The sequence below is a fragment of the Oryctolagus cuniculus genome, chromosome 5 (assembly GCF_964237555.1).
Source record: "Oryctolagus cuniculus chromosome 5, mOryCun1.1, whole genome shotgun sequence".
NCBI lineage: Eukaryota > Metazoa > Chordata > Mammalia > Lagomorpha > Leporidae > Oryctolagus > Oryctolagus cuniculus.
This window is the reverse complement of record NC_091436.1, coordinates 44,867,457-44,892,972: the sequence shown is the minus strand read 5'-3', so window position 1 is coordinate 44,892,972 and position 25,516 is coordinate 44,867,457. Positions and strand designations below refer to the sequence as shown.

The 25,516-nt window shown below is 43.2% G+C and overlaps 1 protein-coding gene across 3 annotated transcripts in view; it reads left to right on the top strand.

The window, feature by feature from the left end:
• Positions 1–395: 395 nt before the first annotated feature.
• The window catches only part of RNF217 (ring finger protein 217), a 141,322-nt gene continuing 116,201 nt past the window's right edge, over positions 396–25,516 (top strand). For 2 of the 3 annotated variants that reach the window (XM_051855357.2, XM_051855355.2), the window contains exon 1: positions 513–1,552. In XM_051855357.2, the coding sequence (XP_051711317.2) occupies positions 662–1,552 (891 nt within the window). In that variant the 5' untranslated portion in view covers positions 513–661. Of the gene's footprint in view, positions 1,553–25,516 lie in introns of all 3 variants that reach the window. The other variant, XM_017345347.3, reaches the window with a different exon arrangement.

Sequence of the window (25,516 nt, the reverse complement as noted above, 5' to 3'; positions counted from 1 at the left end):
CCGGGAGTGCGCGCGAGTGTGTGCGCGCTGCTTGCGCGTGTGTGTACGTGTGGGGAGGTGTGCGCCAAAGGGGTGGGGTGAGGGGCAGCGGCCAGGGCTCTAGGTGAAGCGCCAGCCGAGGGAGGTCGCCCGCTCCGGCCTCTCCCCGAGGGGCCCAGGCGGCTCACTCCGAGCTCGGGCACCTCCTGGCGCGCGACGCAGCGGCGCCGCAGGCCCCTCGACCCTTTGACCACCGCCCTGCAGCCGCCCGTCCGGCCGCCCGGCCCGGCCCGGCGATGGCGCGGGACTGACGGCGGCCGCCGCCCCCAGGACCCTTCCGCCCCGCCCGGGGCTCGCGGGGGCCGCGTCACCGCCCCGACCTGCATGTGGGGCGGGCGCCGGCGCGCCCGGAGCAAGCGGCCCTCGGCGCCCCCGAGGCGGTGCCCGGCCGCGCCAGAGACCCAGCAGGAGGCGCGGCGGGCCGGGCCGGGCTCCCCACGCACCGCGGCCCGGGAGCACGAGCTCCCCGGAGGGAGCCTGGGGCGTCCCAGCCCCGGAGGAGGGACCCGGAAGCAGAAGCGGAGCCGCGAGTGGAGCCCAGCCGCTGCCCCCGCTGCCCGCCGGTGCCGGGTGGGGGTCCCGGCGGCTGGATGGGCAGCGGCGGCGCGGGCCGCGGGCGGCGATGGGCGAGGAGCAGAGCACCGTGAGCGGCGGCGGCGGCGGCGGGCCCCAGGAGGCGCGGGCCCAGGCTGGCGGCGCCGCTGGCCACCGCGAGCCCCCAAGGCCGAGGGGGGACAGCTCGGGGGCTCCCGGGCCGCGCGCCGCCTCCGCCGAGCCGAGCGGTGGCGGCGGCTGCGGAAGGAACTCTGGCTGCGCGGACTCGAACGCCCCGGAGCCCGCGAGGAGCCGGGGAGACCCGCACTGGAGGAACAGCCAAGCAGTGGGGCGGCCCACGGGACTGGCGTTCCCCGGGCTCCTCAACCCGCAGACTTTGCAACTGCAGTTGGAGCAGGAGCAGCAGCAGGAGGAAGCTGGGGACCGAAACGAGGGAGGGGATGAACAGCAGGAGGCGCCCCCCGGCGAGGAGCCGGAGCCCAGGGGCCGCGCCGGGGCCCCCGACGGACTGCTGCTGGACGTGCTGGGTCAGCGGCGCCCGCCCTCCGCCAGGAAGCAAGTCTTCTGCTCCGTGTACTGCGTGGAGAGCGACCTGCCCGAGGCCCCTGCCACTGAGCAGCTCTCGCCGCCTGAGTCCCCACCTCGGGCTTCACCAGTGCCGAAGCCCCCCAGCCCCGTCCCCTCCTTCCCCAGCCCCCGGCTGTCCCTGCCGGCAGAGCCCCTGTCTCCCGACGGCGGCAGCATCGAGCTGGAGTTCTACCTGGCGCCCGAGCCGCTCTCGGTGCCCAGCCTATTGGGAGCTCCACCCTACCCGGGCCTGGGCGGAGTAGGGGACACCTTTGCGCCCCTCATGGTGCTGATGTGCCGGGTGTGCCTGGAAGACAAGCCCATCAAGCCCCTGCCCTGCTGCAAGAAGGCCGTGTGCGAGGAGTGCCTCAAAGTCTACCTGAGCTCGCAGGTAACTTCACCCTCTCCTGTAACCGCTCTTGCTCCCCCCTGGCCGCTGCACATCCCTGGAGGAGGCCACCAGAGGCACTTGTTGAGGACCTCTGTCAGTGTCTTCGCTGTCACGGGTGGCTGCCATTTACGTGTACCTCTCCTCATTGGAACTTGAGTCTGCCCTGAGCTTCAGGCTTTGGTTGGCAGCTGGAGAGGGAATACGGTAAAAGCAATGAGTTGCCCTCTGCTTGATTCTTTGACCAGATTGCCAGCCCTAGAGGCGGGCATGGACTGCCTCACCTACCTGGTATCCCAGAAACTAACAGTAGGCATAAAATAAATATTTACAGAGCTGGCAAAGAGAAAGAGTTGGAATGAATATTTCAGGTCTGTGGTACTAGAATTTTAAATTTTGCTCCATATAGATAGTCTAAAAGTGTGCATTGAAAAAATGTGTTCCTTGGCCCTTCTCCACTTTTCCGTTTTCCTTCTCCACAGCAGAGCTGAAATACTTTCCTTCACTGAAGTTTTAAGCCAGCACCGTACTTTATGTCTGTAAGAGGAAAACAGGACAGAAAGAGCAAGACAAAGCAGAGGGAGGCTGAGAGGCTTAACAAAACAGGCAGTGGTGGAACTTGGTTCCTTAGCCTCTTGTTTGAGAGCTGATTTTTTTTTTCTTGGAAAGCTAGAGAAACAGACCTGCTTTCCTTCACTGAGGGTGAACGCGTTCTCCCAGCAGTTTTCTGTCTGTGATGTTTCTGCTAGTGTGTTTTTGCACAATCCAGAATGCCCTTTGATCCCGTGTTTGATTGTCCTAGCCTATTCATCTTTCAAAACCCTGTCTGTTCAGGTGCCAGCTCTTCTGTGTAGCTGTACCTCATCCTCCAGGCCTCTGCTTTATTTACTTCCAAAATACTTCTACAAATCTTACGTGCACTGGTGTTGTTTCTTCCGTGTCTGATTGTCTTGCTAGACTATCTGGACAATGTCTTATAGTCCCATATCTGGTAGTTTCATGCAGAGAGCTTTTTCACATAATCGTGTTTAATTGGCTCAAGCGAATTGCGAAGGGTTCCATGCAGAGTGATGCCTCTGTGTTTTGTGGCTAATCCTTGCTTGGGGCTAGATTGGAAGTGTGTACTGTGCAATTGGAAAAGCAAAGGGAAACTTAGAATGGAATGTTATACAAACAGTAACTTGGCCCAGATAGTTGAGATTACCCAAATGCTTGTGAGAGATGATGATGTCTCTTTCATGCTACATCCACAAACAGATACACAAAACAGGGGGCATGTCTGTTGTTCTTTGTGGCAGTTTCTATGACATAACCATCAAACAGACATTGCTGCCATCCTCATACAAAGCCCTGTGGTGGGATTCAAACATCCCCCAAATATGGGCCTTGCTCCAAGGCAGTCTCTGGGACTGGGAGAGCAGAGGTATACACAGGAATAATACAAGGTAGCATGTAATGAGATGTAAACACAGTAGCAGTAGGAGGCAACAGTTAACTGTTAAATGCTGGATACAAATACCAGAGAGTTTAGAAGTCCAAGGGAAGTAGTCATTGTGGGTCAGCATACTGTGCCCAGCAGTTTGGTTTCCTTAAGGTGGGCCCTTGCCCCAAAGCAGTTTCCTCTTTCTTTTTAATCTGTGGGAGTGGGAGGATAGCAAGGTGAGCCAATTGGTCACTGCAATATATAACCTTGAAACACTCCTTTGAAGTGATGTCATGTCTGAAACTTGTCTGCAGTATGTATGATTGCATGGACATCCCTGACGTTCTTCCAGAGCATCTGACAAAACTTTCAGTAAAGAGAAAATGCACGTTAGTTGATAACAAAAGAGTGAATCTTATATGCCAGGCATGTTTCCACCTCAGGGCCTTTGCACTCACTGTTCCTTATGCCTGGAATATTCCCCTATATATCCATCCCCTTTGTTTCTGACAGCCCCTCTGACCAACTTTTCAGCTTCTGTTTGAATGTGGCACCCTTTTTAAAGTGGAGCATCATACCACTGTTTATTTTCCTGCTTTTTATTTTAGCTGTACCACTGACATACTCTGTCTTGTACTTAAGCAATTCTGTCCCATAAATATAGGAATTTTCACCTGGTGTGTTTACTTCTGTAGCTTGAGCATCTATCACACTATCTGGATATAACAGATGTGCAGTCACTAATTACTGAATTTATGAAGAGCTTCGGATTGCCCCAGAAACCAATGCTAAGAAGTAGTGTTCTCAGTTCTACTCTGAGCTGCTTGGCATTTAAGACAAAAAACTAATACTTAAAGTCAACAAAAATAATGCATTCACTGTTTGTTATTAATGTTAGAATTATAGAACTTATATAAACTTTTAGCTTATACAAAAATATTAATTTTTTTCAGTTGCATAATTGCTCTGGTTGTAATATTTCTGAGCCTACTATGCTGATTCTGAAGTCTTTTCTACTCAAAGAGTCTGTGTTTCCCTGCCTTAATTTTCCTATCAGTGAAATGTAATTTCAGGCAATGATCAGTAATAACACTAAATCCAAAACAAAATAACATCATATTGCATGGTTGATTTGGTATTTTATCAAAGCAAATCAAAAGGGCACAGTGATTGCTTTCTTTCTTTTTCTAAAGTTTCTTAGATATGACAGAAGAAAATGTTTCAAGCCTGAACTTTTGGGGCACTTAAGACCTTTAGAAACAGAATAATATATTTGAAATAAAGAGCTATTAGTGACTTTAGCCATTTTTTTTGAATTTTTTGCCACATACTTAGTGCATTATTCAACATTGTTAGGGCAAATAAAACAGAATTCCTGTTAAGCATTTTATGCAGACATTAAGATGCATATTAAATGTGAGTTGAAATATTGCCTGGTTAAATGAAATTCTTCTAAAAGGAGATGCTGAGTTCCCCAAAAGAAGATGTGAACTCAGAAGATGGGATTATGATTTTTAGATGAGTTTATTTCCGTTAGTGCCAACGGGCTGAATAGGTGGCAAAGGACAGTGAGAGGGTGTCATTGATGTTTTAAAACAGACCTAGCAGATTAAGTGGTGAGTTACATACCTCCTTGCTGTGGTATACAAAGAATAGCTTGTTTTTCCAAAACATACTTCTCCTGTTATCACTGTGCCAGTGGCTGGGGGAACCCTTCTTTATTGGAGTGACTTTACAAGTACCATCTCATATCTGGTTGCCATGGTGAAAGGGTGAACTGATGGATTGTGACTCTTTGTGACCACAGTACATGTTGATTTAGGGGCTAGATGGCAGCAGCAGGCCAGAGGGAGTTACACTGTTCCCACTGCCTTGGTACATATATTTCAGAGGTGCATTTCCTAGTGATCTATGTGTGCATGTCTGACTGTGGCTGAAGCACACCATTCCGGGGAAGTGTGCAGTCCCTGCAGTTCCCGGAGCCTTTGTAAGTGTTGACCATCTCAGCTGCTTTGGCCCTGACCACATATTGCTATGAAGAAAGACGATCTGTTGCCGCCTTTGGTTTGTAGAATCGTGTAGTGCTCATTTCAGAAATCCTCCACATATCTTTCCTTTATGATTTTGGTTTAGGCAGAAAAAGTGCTATAAATATGCAGTATTACTGTGTAGTACTTTAGATAAAGAGAGAACTGAGCATGCTAAAGGACTTGCTAGAGGTAACAGCTGTTGTGGCTTTCACCACTCTGCTTAAAAGTGCTAGGGATTGGCAGATGCATATGACTTGGAATGCATACACCTGTCCAATGAGTATTAATAGAGACAGGCAACACATTTCTTCTACAGATTGTGAACAAAACAGCTGCTACATGGTAATGTCCTAGAATGACTGTCTACTGTAGTCATCAGTGACCCTGGTTGAAAGCTTATATATCCTATTATTAAGCTCAGAGTCATCCGATCTTCATGGGTAAAAGTGTAACATATTTTTTTTTCCTTTAAGCTTTAAAGCAACCTGATTATTTTTAGAAATCATTGTGTTCAATATGGAGTTTGAACAAAGTTGTCTTCACAAAAGTGAACTTACAGATCCTGTGATGTCAGGTGTGATTTTGGTAGCCCTGAAAATGTGAAGAATGAGACTAAAATCTATTTTGAAGTCACACTACAAATTTGCAAAGTGAGAATTAAGACTTATGTAAGCTTAATACTTCTGTGCACAAAATTTATATGCATGTTTGCACATGTCCATGTATTTATCTGTGGTGTGCAGTGTTATATGCTTTTACATTTGACTGACATAAGCCTTTATTTTCCTCTTCTCTCTACTTCATTTCTCTTTCATAATTTTTCTTTGTTATTTCACTTTTCAAAATGGGATTTTAGCTGGCATTTGATTTCTGCAGCGGAATCCCCTGTCAAATGCTGAGCCCTGGGGCCAGCATGACCTGGCTCCCCTGCTGCGGGAGTGTTTCTCTTTACTACCAGCTGTCTGGAGAAGGTGCTTCAGTGCTTGAAAGATCTCAAGTTACATTACAAGTTCTACTGACCTAAGGCGTCAACTGATACCTTTGGAGTGTGATTTTTTTTCCTTCCTAGAGTAGAGCTTAGCTCTTATCCTTGAAGGCTTTATCTTTTTTCTTTTTTTTTTTTTTAAAGATTATTTATGTATTTGAAAGGCATAGTTAAAGATAGAGAGAAAGGGGGACAGAAACATAGCTCTTCCATCTACTGGTTCACTCCCCAAATAGCTGCAATGGCCTGAGCTGGGCTGATCCAAGAGACAGGAGGTTCTTCTGGGTCTCCCACTTGAGTACAGGGTACTTGGGCCATCTTCTGCTGCTTTCCCGGGCACATTAGCAGGGAGCTGGATCAGTCAGAAGTGGAGCAGCCAGGACTCAAACCAGTGCCCAGGTAGGGTGCCAGCGCCACAGGCAGAAGCTTAACTTACTACACCACAGTGCCAGCCTGTAGAGGGTTTTATACGATAAATTAGTTGAACCTTCCTTAGTCAAGTTCTGTCTTAAAAAAATCCCATGTCAATGGGAACATAATTTGTAGTACATATCATTATGAAATTTATCAGTTCTATTTGCCCCATCAGTTTTGGGAAAATTACACACGAAATTTTAAGGGTCTACATAATAAGAACAGCTATTCATGAAACATCTATATTCTAAACATTCTTATACATTTTATTATTGAATTTTAATTCCCTTACATATTAAATATGTGTTACATATCAGGCATTGGTGTAAGTGTTTAAGATACAAATAACTAAAAAGATAAAACCTCTGACTTCATGAAATTTCCATGCAAGATTGAAAAGGAGACAGGAAATAAAATAAGTGAGTTATTTAGCATACTAGCAGACAGTGAGGGCTACAGAGAGAGAAACAAGGGGGAGGGTCAAGGTAATGGGGTGAGAGTTGTTCTGGATACATTTGTAATTTAGGGCTGATTCTCAGAGTTTTACAAGATGACTTCTGGGCGAAAACCTTTATAATGGCAGTGGGAGAAAAATCATATGGATACAAAGTTCCAGAGACAAGAGCATGGTTGGGAGTGTTCCAGGAATGGCAACAAGATCCATGTGACTGAAGCATTGAGAATGACGGGGGGAGCAGTAAGAATGACAGGAGAGGCGGAGAGAGGTGGACGGTCGGGGATTTAAGGCTGCAGAGAATTTGCCTTTCCCCTGAGTGCAATGGGAAACTATAAGAAGGTATTGAGCAGCAGAGGAATTTCTCCATTTCTTTATGGAGAATACAGTGTAGGGGTGCAGAGTACAAGTAAAGAGATGAGCTAGAAGACTACGGCAGTAATCCAGAGGAGACATGGTATCCTTCAGGCTAGAAAGGTAGGGGAGGCTTAAACTGTTGGGATTTTGAAGATATTATGAAGATAGAGCTGAAAGTATTTGCTGATGATTCCCTGTGGGTTGAAATGAAGAGTCAAGGATGACTCGGGTTTTGAGCACAGGCAGTTAGGAAAGATGGGGTTGCCACATAATAAAACGAGAAGTATTCTAGGAGGCCAAAGTCTAAGAAGAGTGAAGAGGTTGAAATGTGGTTTAGACATCCATGAATCGATGTTCTAGGCGACTTGTGTCTGGCATTCTGAAGAGAGGTCTGAGCAGAAGATAGAAATTTGAACATTGATGATGTAAAGGTGGTGTTTAAAACCATGAGACGAGTTGATCACCTGGGGAATGAGGGTAGAGAGAGAAGGAGGAAGGCTGGCTGAGTGTGAGCGCATCAGTTCTACGAATATGGAGTCTGGGACATCTGAAAGCACCAGCAAGCAGTCTGAATGGGAGAGGGCCAATTAGGCAGAGAAATGGAGATAGAGGGTTTATCTGGAAGCCAAACCAAGGAAATGTCTTAAAGGAGACAGAATCGTCTTCTATGTCTAATGTTTCTACTTCCAGCAGGATGAGGACTGAAACTGACCATCAGTTTCCCAAAAAGGAGGTTGTTTGGTGACCAAAAGCAGTACTGTTTTCATTGAAGGTTGTGTGGTTGGCTTTCTGATTTCAAGAGAACAGGGTAATTTTCGTTTGTACTGTCAATACTAGAGTGTTGGTTGGCACCACGGCTCACTTGGCTAATCCTCCACCTGCGGTGCCAGCACCCTTGGTTCTAGTCCCAGTTGGGGTGCCGGATTCTGTCTGGGTTGCTCCTCTTCCAGTTCAGCTCTCTGCTGTGGCCCGGGAGGGCAGTGGAGGATGGCCCAAGTGCTTGGGCCCTGCACCTGCATGGGAGACCAGGAGGAGGCACCTGGCTCCTGGCTTTGGATTGGCGCAGTGTGCTGGAGCTGTGGCAGCCATTTGGGGAGTGAACCAATGGAGGGAAGACCTTTCTCTGTCTCTCTCTCTCATTGTCTAACTCTGCCTGTCAAAAAAAAAAAAAAATACTAGAGGAAGTATATGAAGAAGCTCAAGGTTAGAGAGATTCAGTGACTTGCCCAAAGTCACATAGCTGAGAAATGGCAAAGGTGGGATTTGTAATCCAAGATCTATGTATTTGAAAGGCAGCATGTCAGAGAGAGGGACACATTAAAAAGAGTTCTTCCATCTGCTGATTCACTCCTCAAATAGCTACAAGAGTCAGGTCTGGGCGAGACCGAAGCTGGGAGTCAGGAACTCCATCAATCTCCCTCATGGATGGCAGGGGTGTGTGGCGGGGCCACCTTCAGGTGCCTTCCAGGCACATCAGCAGGAATGTTTGATGGCAGGCAGAGCAGCTGGGGCTTGAGCAGTGCTCTGGTATGGGACTCCAGTATCACAAGTGGTGGCTTAATCTGCTGTACCACAATGCTGGCCCCAGCAAAAATGAGATTTAAATTCAAATCCTTTTGCCCCTAAAACATGTGGCCTTTCTACATTTTTTTAAAGATTTATTTATTTATTTGAAAGTTACACACAGAGAGAAGGAGAGGCAGAGAGAGCGGTGTTCCATCCTCTGGTTCACTCCCCAGTTGGCCACAACGGCCAGAGATACACAGATCCGAAGCCAGGAAGTACAGGGGTTAAGGACTTGGGCCATCTTCCATGGCTTTCCCAGGCCATAGCAGAGAGCGGGATTGGAAGTGGAGCAGCTGGGTCTCAAACTGGCGCTCATATGGTATGCGGGCATTGCAGGTGGTGACTTTACCTGCTATCCCACAGTACCAGCCTCCCCGCCCTTTTACATTCTTTTAAGTTGATTATCTTATTTAAAAGTGAAATATTTTCTCTTCTATTTCTTTTGATTTAATATCTCTGTTGTACAAAGTAGCAAGTCTTCAATCTAAGAGGGAGAAGAAACTTAACTACATTTTTTGAGGCAGTGGGAGGCTCTTACGCAAACTTAAATTCAGAGAAAGATTTCTGCCAAACTCAGCATTATCTCCATGTAAGAAAATCAAGAGGACCTTGATTTGAGAAGCTATGATTTGACTTATTGTTAAGTTTTAATGACAGGATACTGTCCTGTTCTCTTTCTAACTTTATACCAGTTCTGTTTCCAATGGAGTTTCCTTTTATTTTACCAACTGTTGTTAGTAGTGTCTGCTTAGTCCCCTTTTTCATCCCCACTCTTCTCACTTTGTATACTTTAGTGGGGCCATCTTGTTTATTCCCATGATTTCAAGTAACACCTATATGCGTAGATTCCCACTTTTTATCTGCAACCTCTACTCTCCTCACCTTTAGTACCACATGCTCTTCTTTCTCCTGCACATTTCTAGTTCAAAGTACCATCCACAGCCACCTTAAACTCAGCTTCTCAGAAGTAAACCCTTCTCCTCCTCTTCCTTCCCACACCTCTGAAGTCTTGCTTCTCCTTTGGGATTCCCTGTTTCCATCAGCTGTTTCCAGGTCAGAAACATGAGGGTCATCATTGAGTTGTTTTCCTCCCTTACTTCCTCCCAGCAAGTCCTTTCAATTCTGCATCCTAAAAGTATTTCTGCTTTTCTTCATTTCTCCACCGTCCACTCCTGGATTCCAACAATCAGCCTACCGCTTCATCTCAGTGCTCCAGTCTAGACTATCTGCAATCTATTCTCCACACTACAGCTGGAAAATTTTCACAAAATGCTTGACTCGCATGTTCAACCTAGCAGTTAAGACAGAGTTTAGGATGCCTGTGTCCTATATCAGAGTGTCTGGGTTTGAGTCATGGCTCTGGCTACTGATTCCGGCTTCTCCCAGTATATTCCCTGGGAGGCAGCAGGTAATAGCTCAAGGACTTGGGTCCTCACGTGGGAGACTTGGATTGAGTTCCTGGCTCTTGGCTTTGGTATCACCCTGTCCTGGCTGGTAAGGGCATTTGGAGAGTGAAACATTGGAAGGAAACTCAAAATGCAAGACTGAGCTTTAGCAAACTCCTTCTTTTCAACCTATTGCTTTCAGAATAAATCTAAGTTTTCTAACAATGTTTACATGTTCCTATTTGATATGATTCTTATGTGACTCTCCAGGCTTTGTTTCTTTTCTTTTTTTTTTATTTTAAGTTTAAAAAAATGTATTTAAAATGCAGAGTTAGAGTGGAGGAGAGACAGATTTTCGATCTGCTGGTTCACTACCCAAATAGCTGCAAAGGTCAGTGTTGGGCCAGCCTGAAGCTAGGAGTCCAGAGCTTCTTCCAGGTCTCCCACATGAGTGCAGAGGCCCAAGCACTTGGACCGTCAACCTCTTTCTTCCCAGGCACATTAGCAGGGAGCTGCATTGGACGTGAAGCTGGGTCTCAAACTGGCACCCATTGGGATGCCAGTGTCAGAGGTAGAGGCTGAATCTGCTGTGCCACAATGCCAGTCCTGGGCTTTGTTTCTTAACAGTATCCCACTAAGCTTATGACCATGGACAACTTCTTTTTGTTCTTTGCCTACTCCGTAAGTCTGGTTAAGTATGCCTGTTTGGTTTTGATGACATGAAGTTCTGTCTCAGGAGGATCCTCTTTGTTGATGCTTGAACTCTTTTTGGCTCATTCTCATCTATTCATTCTTCCAGTCTCAGGTTGGACATTGTCCTGTGAGAATTCTTCTTGACCCCCTCCATCTGGATTAATATCCTTCCTATATTCCTTGGTGACCCTTTTTGCTTAAGTTATTGAGCAATATAGGGATCTTTCTGTAAGATTCTCCTGTACTTAAGGTACCTGATTCCTGCTGTTTTCTACTGTAGAGCTTGAGGCATGAAAAGACCTCATCAGTCTTTTTTGTGGATTAATTTCCTTCCTAGCTCTTTGTTGTCAGCTTGAAATGAGTTTGTGTGGAGTGGACTTTTTATTTATTCCACAAATAATATGCTAGAGACTCATGTTATCAATATGTAAATCTTTGGAGTAAATTGCTAAAGTGATGCTTTAAAATTAAAATTGCAGCATTTCATCTTCTTGCTAAGAAACCTGTTAGTCTTTCCCATTGCTGTATGTGAAGATCCCATTTCATAACACTGGTGATAAGGTTTGGCCTTCAGCACTCGTTCCTCCCTTCTTCTGTCAGTGCAGCTCTCTCCTTTCCAGCCACACTGTCCTTCCTGGGGTTAATCTGAGCCTTCAGAATTCAGCCGTAAGTGTCCAGCTTGAATCAGTCCTGCTCTTAAAGCCCATTTTCCTCTGCTGCCTCTGCATTTATCCCTTTGTTGTTCAATATTGGTGTGATGATTGGATGTTTGATTGCCCTAGTATTCTTTGAGCTGCTTTCCTGTCACCTACGACAGAGTCCATATCCGAACAGGTGCTCCAAAAATATTTGGTAAGGACTGAATGAATGATTGAAGATAAATTGTAGTACGGTTAGGTAGGTAGAATAAAGGTAAATATTGGAATTTGAACTTTTGACATCATATTCCAAAATATATTTAACTTGAATGCAGTGAAATACTGTAGCCTGAGTTTTTATTCTATAGTATCTCACCCTCACCTATCATGGAAGGGTTTATTTATTCATTCATTTATTTATTTTTATTAATTGTAAGTTCTGTTTTGATTCTCTGCCGCCTGCTTAATAAATTATTCTAGAACCTAGGGACCTAAGATAACTATTTTATTTTGGTTATGACACTGTGGGTCAGGAATTTGGGAATGGCTCAGCTGGTCAGTTCACACGTGGGATTTCTCATGGGTTGTAGGCTGCTCACTCGCTTTGCTGGCAGCAGGTGCCGGCGGCTGTTGGGGTGCTCCGCTGAGGCTTCTACTGCACAGCCCACATGGCCGACAAGCAGGGCGATCTCAGGGCTTCCTACTTGGAGGATGGTCTCTTCCAGAGACAGAGTGTGGAGGGAACAGGTGAGAGCTACATGACCTTTTCTGCTCTAACTTGGAGACCCCTGAGTATCACTCGAGAAAAGCTGTCCCATGCCTGCTCAGATTAAAGGGAAAAGGATGCAGACACCCTCCTTTTTTTGGTGAGGGGAAGGAGGGTACATGTCACAGAATATAGGGCCATATTTTTTCAAGCCACCACACTGCCTCAGACAAAATTCAGGAATGTTGTGATTTTAGGTGGTAAAGCTTTTGAATCAGAATTTGAATCTTTTTTTTTTTTTAAATAATATTGTAACTGAAATATATTAAAGTCAAAGTGAGCTCCTACTATTTCTGATCCATAACACTTAATTTTATTATATATCGTATCATTTCCTTTCCATTATATCAAATTTTCACTTTCAGTGGTGGTAAAAATATTATTTGAAAAGCTTAAGAATATCTTTCTGAATAAAAAGAATTATAACAAATGTTTGGTATTCCCTGCATATTCTACATGGAAATTATGTTATATCTAATGACAACTTAGAATTAACTAACCTGGTTAGTCTTTGTTGACATGGCCTAATGGCCGTTTTTATAATTTTATTTTTTATGATATTTTAGTTTCTTTGGATGATTTTATTGCTCAATTGATTAGTGCCTCCTTAAAGTGGTGACTGAATTTCCAGAAGCATGTGTGCTGCACTCAGATGTGTCTTCCAGGTGGAGGATCCTGGTAGCCAACGTAGAGGGGCACATTGCTTTTATGTTGCGGTTTTTTTTTTTTTTTTCTTTCCAGGCTCAGGTAACTAAATTCTGGGCTTACTCATTGATGTGAATGACTAATCCCTTTTTAAATCTTTCTAAGCTCTTTGCCTCAATATTATCTATATTGTGAGATCCAGAAGGTAATTATAGGCTGTGTAGCCAATTATTTTCCTTTTTGTGGTGTTGCTTCTTGTGTTATTTCCTCACATGATGGTTGGCCATAATCAGTGTTCATGAAGCTCATTAGCTCTGATTTGCATGTGGCAAGCTGCATCACCACATCGCTTCACCCCCCCCCCCCAATTGCTTAACAATTTAAAACAGCAGGAAATAGTGAAACAATTGCTTATAGGGCATTTTTCCTAATGTCCAAAGATCAGTTAATTATTAGTTATTTTAAATATCAGTTTCTCTCTGTGAGCTGTTGGATAAAAGCAGACTTTGATATGGCCAGATCATGATAAAAAAATATTTATTTGAGAGACAGAGATAGTGACGGGTTGAGAGAAAGGGAGAGTTGCTGTCCCATCTGCTGGTTTGTTTTCCCAGTATCCAGAATGGACTGGGCCAAATTGAAGCTAAGAGCTGGAAACTGAATTGTAACAGGAGGGTGGTGAGACCCAGTTACCAGAACCATGACCAGCGCCTCCCAGGGTCTGCATCGGTGGGGAGCTAGACTCAGGAGCTGGCGCTGGAGCTGGGAATCCAACCCATGCACTGTGGTAGATGCTTTGTAACTGGCATATAAATCGCCAGTTTTAACAGTTCCCAATGCAGAATGGGAGAGGGAAGAGAAAGAAGGGTGGGAAAAATAACTACATTCCTAAAGTTGTATTTGTGAAATGCATGAAATTTGTATACCTTAAATTAAATGTTTCTTGAGAAAGAAAAAAAAAAAAAAACATGCAACTTTTTGATGTAAATATATGACCTTAGTAGAAAAGGTGATTTTCATTCTTCTGCCAGATTGCCCGTGGTGGAAACTGAAGTGATCAAACCCAGAAGTTCTCATTTAACCCTATTTGTAACTGTTTTTTTTTCTTTTATTTTCTCCAGTGTTATCATTTTTTCTTGTCAAGACTGTTTCTGAAAGAAACACTTTGAAAGTAATAGGTTTCTGGGGGGCTGGCACTGTGGGTCACTTGGTTAATCCTCCGCCTGCAGCGCCGGCATCCCATATGGGTGCCGGGTTCTAGTCCCGGTTGCTCCTCTTCCTGTCCAGCTCTCTGCTGTGGCCCAGGAAGGCAGTGGAGGATGGCCCAAGTGCTTGGGTCCCTGCACCCGCATAGGAGACCAGGAAGAAGCACCAGGCTCCTGGCTTCGGATTGGCGCAGCGCCAGCCGTAGCGGCCGTTTGGGGAGTGAACCCACGGAAGGAAGACCTTTCCTCTCTTTGTCTCTCTCACTGTCTAACTCTACCTGTCAAATAAGAAAAAAAGAGAAAGTAATAGGCTCCTAAAATTATAATATTTTCACTTCTGAATGTGTTGGTGGTTTATATGTATGTATATGTATATTTGTATATAAACACATATACATATTTATTGTCTAGCAAGTTATGAAGATTATTTGTATCACAAGCTAAATATTTATTAATCTTGATTTTTAAAAATCTTAAGTATAGTCATTTCCAGTTGAATAGATACATTTCAGGTGTAGTTTGAATCAACCAAAATAGCTTTTGGTTTTACAGGTTTTTTTTGTTGTGTTTTGCTTAGTTCTTAATACCTCACTATGTGAGTCATTGAGGTTGCACCCTGAAGATGAAGTGAGAGTGTAGAAGGAATGCTTGGAAAGGAAACACTGAATACCTGGCTTGCTTGTTTTTTTTTTTTTTTTTTAAGTTTTTAAGATTTTTGAAAAGAAACCATTCAGTCATGCTTTTCTCATTAAAAATCACTAGAATATCTGTTAACTTAAGAACTTGAAAACAGAATTTTCTGTCCCGTTTAAAAATCGTCCAAATGAAGCACTTTAGAGAATTTCTGACCCATTTGTTTAAAAATTTAGCACTTTCTGGTCAGTTGCAAGAAATGAGATTGCCATTAAAGAAGATATAACTCTACTTACTGAATTTCAGCCACAATATTTATATAATTTGTAATGAGCCAGAAAAACAAGTATAACAATTTAGTTAATACAGGAAACTGCACTCTTTTTTTTGCACCTCTGTGTGTATGTGAGGTGTCTTTTCAGTTATAACAGTTGTTAAAACAAAGTATCAAAATAAACTGAACACAGCCACCAGGATAACTAAGAGCTGAACAAAAATCTTCAAAAATGATGAAGCTGGTTCTGACATTGCTTTCACAGTTATTACTGATGGACAACTGTTCTTATAGCATTAGATAATAAAATCAAATTTACTGTAAAATGTTCTGTTTTAACACTCCTTTTGGCTTGCCGTAATCCAGCAGTCTCACTGTTGGTTTGCTCAGTGTACTAAGGAGGCCAAGGCCAGGCAGTTTCCTCACAGGCTGGTTAACAACATGGTGATCTGTGGCCACAGACTTCTGTTAACTCCACACAGTCAACGCCATCAAGTGTCTGCCTGGGATCATTAGACTGTGGTTGGAACAAGATGGAGGAACTAATAATCCCGGCACTTCTGGAAACACAAATTAAAACGTGTGTTGAATAGGTAGTGAGTTGTGAAGCTTGTTACATAGGGAAATCTTTCTTCGACTGTTTTCTTTTACTATAATCAAATCTTAGAAGATCCGTTCTCTCATATGCATTTGGTTTAAAGGGGTTTAAAAGCAAGGGGAAGCTGGAGTGTTCTTACTTTATTAAAGCTATTTACTGAGCACAAAATATTTGCTTAACCCCTGCTGATCACTGTGAGAAAAAGAAGACAGCACACTCCTATAAAAAATCATCCTTGACTTAATTTTTTAAGGAAGTTTAGGCATTCAATAGGTAAAAAGTAAGCTCTCCAGGCAAAGATTAGAGAATGTACATGACTAAAAGGTGTGATGCTGATTGGTATGTTAAGTATTGTAGGTAGAGAAAGCTGTGTTTGTGAACGCAGGAAATGCTGTTATCTCATAAATGGCTTTTGCTGTCTGGGGGAGAGTAGAAGGTAGTTCAGTGTCAGGCAACTCTCTACGTGAGCTGGGGTGAGCAAGCACACTATGTGCAGGCCCTAAAACACACACACATACAGAGGGTATGCCGGTGTCTGAGACTGGAGTGAGGGCTCAGCTAGGCAGTGTGGCAGGTTCAGGAAGAGAGGTGACAGCCACTGAATGGTGGGAACAAGAGTCGGCGCTACAGAGATCCAGGAACAGCTGAACGCCACCTGGGCGTGGAAAGCCCTGGAGGGCACAGGCTGGGCACCTTTCCTGAGCTGCAGGAGGTGGTGTGGAGGCAGAAGTGCAGGCAGCAAAGGAAGCTGGGTCAGGAATGGCTCACAGAGGTGGATGTGGCTCAGACTATCTAGTTCGTCTAGGAATGGAACCTTTATGTCAGCTGTTGATGTCAAGTCATTGGACAGTTTGGTAGAGCTGTAAAAAGGTAATTCATGCTGTGAAAGGATTCTGGCTGCTGTTTGGAGAATGCATTGTGTTTGCACAGTGGAGCAGCAGGAATAGAAGCAGGGAGATGGACTAGAGGCACTTGCAGTAACCAGAACAGGACTAAGAGCGGTTTGTGGTAGCAGACAAGCCGCCGAGAACATTCTGTCTCAAGCCCTTATTGGAGTTTTGCCTTTAAAAGGTATTGGGAATACATCACCTTTGCTACAGCAAAATGTCATGGCAGGTTTTACAGCCTTTTCTGTGGAGAGACACCAAATCCTACAACTCCATGTGCCAGCCGCAGTCCATCTTTCTTGCAGTATGGGGTTAACCTCTGCTCAGCTTCGTTCCCTATCACATTTTACCTGTATGGGATAGATTTTTGTTTGTTTTGATGGTTTGGTTTCAGATATCATGTAAAACGTCACTGATCAAAAAATATGAAATGTCATCGAAAAGATACTCATAGTTGTTAATTCACTGATAAAGTGTCAGAAACAATGTATCCAAAAAGTGTCAGAAACAATGTATCCAAAAAAATGGAGCTACCCTCTACTCCCCCCCATCCTGCTTTCCCCCCACCCCTGCAGTTTTTGTGAGCACTTTGCCTTCATTATTAAAAACAAATAGAAACTCTCCCCCACCCTTTCCCACAGATAACAAAAGTCTTAAGGCCATCCTTGGTTTGAGAGGATGTTTTTAGAGGTTTTTGGTAATTATATTTAGTTCTTGCCCTTACTTTTTAAAATTGTTTTGGATAATTGTCATTTGCTTCCCCTGTTAATTCCTACCTAATTACGCATATTCCTGTCTTCTGTTGTTTTTGTAACTATGTTCTCTTCTGCTCTAAGTTCCACTTCCTCTACCTCTCATGGCAAAGGCTCTGGGGTCATGGCTTCACCCTACAATGGTTTTATTTTGATTGTGGCTGTGGCTGTTCTTTTTTTTTTTTTTTTTTTGTAAGTACAGTGATAAGTAAAGTATCGCAACAAAGATTTGCTTTGTTGATTTTCTCCTGAGTAAATGAGTTACTTATCCCTCCATATTTGATTTATTTCATGGAGTCCTGAAGTATTGCCTCTAATTATACTTTTATGTTGATCATAAAACCAGTAGTATTTCTTTTTAAAAAAAAAGATTTATTTATTTATTTATTTGAAAGGCAGAGTTACAGAGAGACAGAGGCAGAGAGAGAGAGAGAGGTCTTCTATCCATTGGCTCACTCCCTAAATGGCCGCAATGGCTGGAGCTGTGCTGATCCAAAGCCAGGAGCCAGGAGCTTCCTCTGGGTTTCCCATGTGGGTGCAGGGGCCCAAACACTTGGGTCGTCCTCTACTGCTCTCCCAGGCCATAGCTGAGAGCCACATCGGAAACAGAGCAGCAGGGACTCAAACCTGCACCTATATAGGATGCCAGTGCTGCAGACAGGGACTTTAACCCACTCTGCCACAGTGCTGACCCCATAAAACCAGTAGTATTTCAATTGCAGGTAATAAACTGTTGATTGTTTTTTAATATGTGAAAAAATACCTCAGGTATTTTATCTTTACAACACATTTGTCCTGTGTGTGTTGCCTGTATTTTAGAAGCCCATAAATTCCATACATTTGTTTCATGATTGTTTCTCAGTTGTTTCTCCATATAACAAACACCTTTGGAAAAAATTTAGTGAAGAAGCAGATGCTGTTGGCTACATTTAAAACATTTTGCAATTGGAAAGTTGGAAAATTAAAGAAAATTAAAATGAAAGCAATCTTGAAAGAACTCTGCAAAGTGGAGTTGGGAGCCCATTGAGGGGACAGGACTTGTGCACACTTTCAGCTGATGTCCAGGGATATGAACTTTGGCCACCTCCACCCTTTGACTACAATACCTGCACAATTACAGTGTGCCCAGAGGTGCAAAATGCATATTAGTAGGTTTTGTGGATATTTGTGTTCTGCTTATACTATCTTCTGGCAGTCAGTAGCCCCTGTTGCTTCTCAATAATCTAAGCTCCGGCTTCTCCTGCCTTCTTTCAGTCACCAAACCAGAGCTCTCTGAACGTGGGTCTCCTGAATTGCAATTCCTGAGATCCCAAATAAAGTTCTTTTTACTTTGGCAGGTTCTGAACTTGGACTCATGGACAGTAGTGTGAGCAGTCATAAGTACTGGATAGGGTTTAGGAGTACTTTAATGTTTTAAATGTTTATATCACAATTTGGTAAAAATTAAACTAGGTTTAAAATTTGACTTTGTATTTTATGTCTAGAAATTCTTTAAATCACTTTATTTATTTGCAAAGAATTTAATTTTCTCCCTATATTAATCTTCTTGTCAAGAATCACCCCATTTCCAAGTGAATTCAATGTTTGTGAAAACTTATGTAAGTATGAATGAGACTTAGTACTTGGATCTCAGTAATTTAACATTTTTCCTCAAAAGCACTACTTTATTTGGTAAGATATTTAAAATGTAATGCAAAATGAGTAAGATACCTTTTTCACCTTCGGTGTGTCCACCCAGGAGAGAAGGGACAAAAAGTGCTCTCCAGCCTCTCTTATAAAAAGGGTGCTACTCCCATTCTTGAGGGCAAAACCCTCGTGACATAATCACCCCCCAAATCTCCACCTAAAACCATTACCTTGGGAGACCATATGTTCAGACCATAGTAATATGTTAATTAAAAGAGAGTAGTGTTGGCCGGCGCCGCGGCTCATTAGGCTAATCCTCCGCCTTGCGGCACCGGCACACCGGGTTCTAGTCCCAGTCGGAGTGCCTGATTCTGTCCCAGTTGCCCCTCTTCCAGGCCAGCTCTCTGCTGTGGCCAGGGAGTGCAGTGGAGGATGGCCCAAGTCCTTGGGCCCTGCACCCCTTGGGAGACCAGAAGTACCTGGCTCCGGCTATCAGATCAGCGCGGTGTGCCAGCCGCAGTGCGCCGGCCACGGTGGCCATTGGAGGGTGAACCAATGGCAAAAGGAAGAGCTTTCTCTCTGTCTCTCTCTCTCACTGTCCACTCTGCCTGTCCAAAAAAAAAAAAAAAATAGAGTAGTGTATTTACAGGTGTAAAGATTGGAACAGAGAAAAGAGAAAAGAATGAGATTCAATGGTATATGGGAGTTGAAAAGCCTAATAGATATTGTCCCCAAAATAAATGAGGATGGAGTAGATGGTTCAATCAATGTGCAAGGATGGTTAGCTTTCCACATAAAAGTTATTTTCTTTATCTTAATATCATATGTAGAAACAAATTCCAGATATATTGAAGACCTAAAGGTGTAAATCAAACTTTAAATCTGTTAGTACAGTAGATTTCAGGTGCTTATACAACCTTGAAATAGGAAAAGGTTTCCTCTGTGGAACTTGAGAAATGCAACACTAATAACAAGTGACTGTTAAGTTTGCTTTGGTCTAGCTGGAAACTGTGTGAGTCTAAGATAAACGACAATTCACATCTGAGAAAATAGTTTTACAATATTTATAAGATGTTAAAGATAATTATCCACAGTATATACAAACTCCTACAAATCAGTAAGATAAAGGGTTCAATTGAAAAATGAAAAGTTTAATATATCTATTAAAATAGATATCATAAAATAATAATAAATATCTGTCAAAAGCTTATACTCATTATTAGATCACATTATGTTCTTAGTAATGAGGGAAATCTGAATTAACAACAACAAAATGAGACAGTATTTTACACATAAAAGTGGCAAGTTCAAGAGTCTGGTACAAATCAAGTGCCGGTTAGGCTATGGGGAAAAGGTTTATTCACACTGTTCCCAGAAAAAGTACATATATGTGAGATAGTTTCAAGAATGTGTGTTGCAACATTAGTTGTAATAGTAAAAATCAGGAAACAAATTTTCATTAAGAAATTGATGGCCGGCGCTGTGGCTCACTAGGCTAATCCTCCGCCTAGTGGCGCCGGCACACCGGGTTCTAGTCCCGGTTGGGGCGCCGGATTCTGTCCCGGTTGCCCCTCTTCCAGGCCAGCTCTCTGCTGTGGCCAGGGAGTGCAGTGGAGGATGGCCCAGGTGCTTGGGCCCTGCACCCCATGGGAGACCAGGAAAAGCACCTGGCTCCTGGCTCCTGCCATCGGATCAGCGCGGTGCGCTGGCCGCAGCGCGCTGGCCGCAGCGGCCATTGGAGGGTGAACCAATGGCAAAGGAAGACCTTTCTCTCTGTCTCTCTCTCTCACTGTCCACTCTGCCTGTCAAAAAAAAAAAAAAAAAAGAAATTGATGGATAAATTCTGGTATGTTTATAAAGTAGGATATTCAAGTGTACATAAACTTACCAAATCTCTATATTGACATGAATTTATATTTATATATATATATATTTACATATGCAATATTAAGTAAAACAACCCACAAAATGTGAGTTATGCAGTTTCAAAACAATTAAATTTTAAAGAACACAAGAAGTTACAGATGTCCTACAGAGCTGTGTGAATCTTGATAGAGATTTATTTTGTATGTGTAGAATAATAGTGAAGATTTTACCTATCAGTCTGGTCCTTTCTTCTTTTCATTCCCTCTGAAGGAGTATAATTCAAATTGCATTCCTCAGTTACCTTTACAAGCACAGATGTACATTTGTCTTTATTTCCAGATTGACATTATTCTTTTTTTATTAAAAAGAAATTATTTATTTGAAAGACAATTACAGGGAGAAGGATAGAGAGAGAGAGAGAGAGAGAGAGAGTCTTCCATTTGCTGGGTCCTTCCCCAAATGGCCACAACTGTGGGAGCTTAGCTTATCTGGGGCCAGGAACCAGGAGCCAGGAGCAGGGTGCAAGGGGCCCAAGGACTTGAGCCATCCTCCGTTGCTTTCCCAGGTGCATTAGCAGGGCGCTGAATTGGAAATGGAGCAGCCGGGACTCAAACTGGCACCCATATGGGATGCTGACACTGCAGATGGCAGCTCTACCTGCTACGCCTCAGCACCGGCCCTGCCAAGTTGACTTTTTACCCCACCTTGAGACAGAGGCAGTTTGCTGGCTGCAAGAAAGGGAAGACAACAATCAGTTTGCAAACTTCATTTGATGTTGTGATCAAGGACAGATCTCAGCTGGCGCCGCAGCTCACTAGGCTAATCCTCCGCCTGCGGCACGGGTACTCTGGGTTCTAGTCCTGGTTGTGGCACCAGATCTGTCCTGGTTGCTCCTCTTCCAGTCCAGCTCTCTGCTGTGGCCCGGGAAGGCAGTGGAGGATAGCCCAAGTGCTTGGGGTAGCAGCCATTTGGGGGGTGAACCAATGGAAAAGGGAAGACCTTTCTCTCTGACTCTCTCTCATTAACAGCCTGTCAAAAAAAAAAAAAAAAAATCTCAAGTGTCCCTGGGTTTTTACAGAGTTACACTCCATGAAGCTTCTGTGGTTGACCTCTTTTTAAAATTGCCCTCAGTCTTTGTTTTTATGTATCATGAATATGATATATCATCTCTATGCTAGAAATTGTGCCTAATCATTTCAAATAGTTATTGTAAGGTCTGAAGTAAGCAAATCATTGTTGGAATAGTTTCTTGCTCTTGCCCATTTGAAATGATTTTTTAACATCTATTCCTTCTTTGTCTTACATCTGGAGTTGGCAGACCTTTTCAGTATAGGGCCAGATAGTTAATGTTTCAGGTTTTGCAAGCCAAGAGACAAAATCAATGTTGTGTAGGTACTTAATAAGAGTACTTTAAAGAGCTTATGGAAAAATGGAATTAAAAGATGTTTGTTGTGGTGTAAAAAAATTCTGAAATATTCGCACAGCTTTTTTTTTTTTTTTTTTTTTTTGACAGACAGTGAGAGAGAGAGAGACAGAGAGAAAGGGTTTCCTTCCATTGGTTCATCCCCCAGATGGCTGCTATGGCCAGTGCACTGCTCCCATCCGAAGCCAGGAGCCAGGTGCTTCCTCCTGGTCTCCCATGAGGGTGCAGGGCCCAAGCACTTGGGCCATCCTCCACTGCCTTCCTGGGCCACAGCAGAGAGCTGGACTGGAAGAGAAGCAACCAGGACAGAACCAGCGCCCCAACCAGGACTAGAACCCGGAGTACCAGTGCCGCAGGTAGAGGATTAGCCAAGTGAGCCGCGTCGCCGGCCCAGGCCTGCACAGCTTTTTTAATATGCATTTTCTGTGAACTTTTTGAAGACCCTTTGAATTCCAAATATATAAAAATAATTTTCACATATTTTAATTGACAAAACTAAAAATGACTGTAGAGATATAATGAGAATATTTTCAAAAATGTGCTAAATAGATCCACTACTATAGAGAACTAAATTCTTTCTTTTGAGATAATATTTTGCTTTATTGGAGTTCAAAATTAGTATTCTGGATCATTAATATTGACAGACTGTTTTACTGATCTGTATTGAGATTTCATATTTCATCTTTAAAATATGATTTCACACAAACTGGTAGTGCCAAATACTATAATTATCAATCCACTAGCTAGTATGCATATTCATAATTTGGAATTTTCTTTTTTTAATTTTTTTATTTTTATTTTTATTTTTTGACAGGCAGAGTAGACAGTGAGAGAGAGAGACAGAGAGAAAGGTCTTCCTTTGGCATTGGTTCACCCTCCAATGGCCGCCGCGGCCAGCGCGCTGCGGCCGGCGCACCGCGCTGATCCGATGGCAGGAGCCAGGTGCTTTTTCCTGGTCTCCCATGGGGTGCAGGGCCCAAGCACTTGGGCCATCCTCCACTGCACTCCCGGGCCACAGCAGAGAGCTGGCCTGGAAGAGGTGCAACTGGGACAGAATCCGGAGCCCCGACCGGGACTAGAACCCGGTGTGCCTGCGCCACTAGGCGGAGGATTAGCCTAGTGAGCCGCGGCGCCGGCCTTGGAATTTTCTTAAAAGTGCTCTATAGACTTTCTTTTTAAAGACTTCTCTTACTTATTTACTTATTTGTAAGGGAAAGTGACAGAGAGAGAGACCAGTGGGGAGCGGGTAGATCTTCTACCTGCGTTTCACTCCTCACATGGCAGCAATAGCCAGGGCTGGTCTAGGGTGAAGCCAGGAGCCCGGAATTCTATCCTGGTCTCCCAGGATGGAGACCAGGTGGAGGGGCCCAGGCACTTGGGCCATCTTCTGGTGCTTTTCCAGGCACATTAGCAGGGAGATGGATTGGAAGCGAAGCATCTGGGGGACTAGGACTGGCTCTCAGATAGATGCTGGCATTACAAGCTATGACTTAACCTTCAACGCTGCAGCCCAGGACCTGATAATGATAACATTTAAACACCTTAAATTTTTACTAGCTTTGTAAGTTTATGAAAATAAGTTTTTTCCATTCTATATATTTTCACTTCCAGCTGTTGCGTACCACATTTTTGGCAGATTCTATTCCAGATTATACTGAATACATGCTTTCTCAACTTCAATCTTTAAACTTTTAAAATAAACTAATAAACTTTTATCTTTAACATAACTAAATTCACTTAGATTTCTTTAATCTTTGCCTATAGCTTTAATCTTTACCATGAAGACTATTCATAGAGACTAATTTTTGTCACTTCAAGCTTGTCATTGACACCATATAAACAGTCATAATTAAGCAGTATCTGTTTGTTGACATGTAAAAAGCCAAGGAAAACAACTTGAAATCATGAGTCCTATTGTAAATTGATTATTACTGTTAATTTTGCTTCCAAATTTCCTCAACTCTTTGAGCTGTGTTTTTACCAAAAGACTAATTTAAACATACCCCTTGTCTGCTGCGATACTTAACTTACCATTGACAGATAACTTTATTTGCTTGTCTAACAGGTATGCTGTTTCAAAAAACTTACTTTGGTAACCTTGACAATTTTGCCTCATTTTCATTTTGACGTTTTGAGAATAAATTTTGCTGTTAGGGGATATTGCTGTTTGAATTTTCTTTCTTTCTTTCTTTTTTTTTTTTTTTTCTATTGCTTTCCTTTAAGTTGGTAATGTTTTGATGACTAATGCTGACATATATTGTGTTCTTTTAGCATAATCGTAGTATCAATGCAAAATAAACAAAATGCTTTGTCATCTAATTCAAGAGCAAAATACCTCCACCAGGCCTTCAGAGCATGACACTGGGCATTCATTTATCTTCTTTCTTCTTTGGACATGTGCACTGGTAATTCAAAAAAGCAGTATTATAGTAAGGCAGTATGCATGGCACCTGTAACACCATCACGTCACAGCTGTGTCAGTGTGATTCATAGTGAAGTGAGCAGGGGTGGGAATCAGAATGTCACATCACATATGTTCTCTGTCACAACTCAGCTCTGTTCCTGTCATGCAGAAGCAACTACAGACCATGTATTGGTGTTGAGCGTGACTGTGTTTAACAGAGCTTTGTTTATGAACATTGAAATTTGAATTTGACACAATTCTTTTTTAAATTTTATTTAAGGTATGCAGATTTCATATATTTCCTATATATAGATTCAGGAACGCAGCAATAGTTCCCAATCTGTCCTCCCTCCACCCATGCTCTCACCCTTCCCCCTCTTCCCTCTTCTATCCCCACTCTTAATTTTTACAAAGATCTATTTTCAGTTTACTTTATACTCATAAGATTAACCCTACACTAAGTAAGGAGTTCAACAAATGATATGAAGAAAAAACACTGTTCCTCAGCAGTTGAGACAAGGGCTGTAAATATCAATTTCACTCCTATACATTGCACTTTAGGTGCTCTATTAGTTACCACAGATCAGAGAAAACATGTGGTATTTGTCTTTTGTGGACTGCCTTATTTCACTAGGTATAATGATTTCTAGTTGCATCCATTATGTTGCAGAAGATAGGGTTTCATTTTTTTTGTAACCACTGAGTAGTATTCCGTAGTGTATATACATTGAAATTTGAATTTGACGTAATTCTTATATGTCATAGAATACTATTCTGTTCTTTTTCTTTTAAGCCATTTAGAAATGTAGAAATCATTCTTTTCTTGAAAGTTGTACAAAACAGGGAACAGGCCAGACTTGGCCTATGAGAGAAATAATTTCTTGAACTCTGTCCTAGTCATTGATTTTTTTCCCTTTTATTGGATATTTCCCATCCATAAACA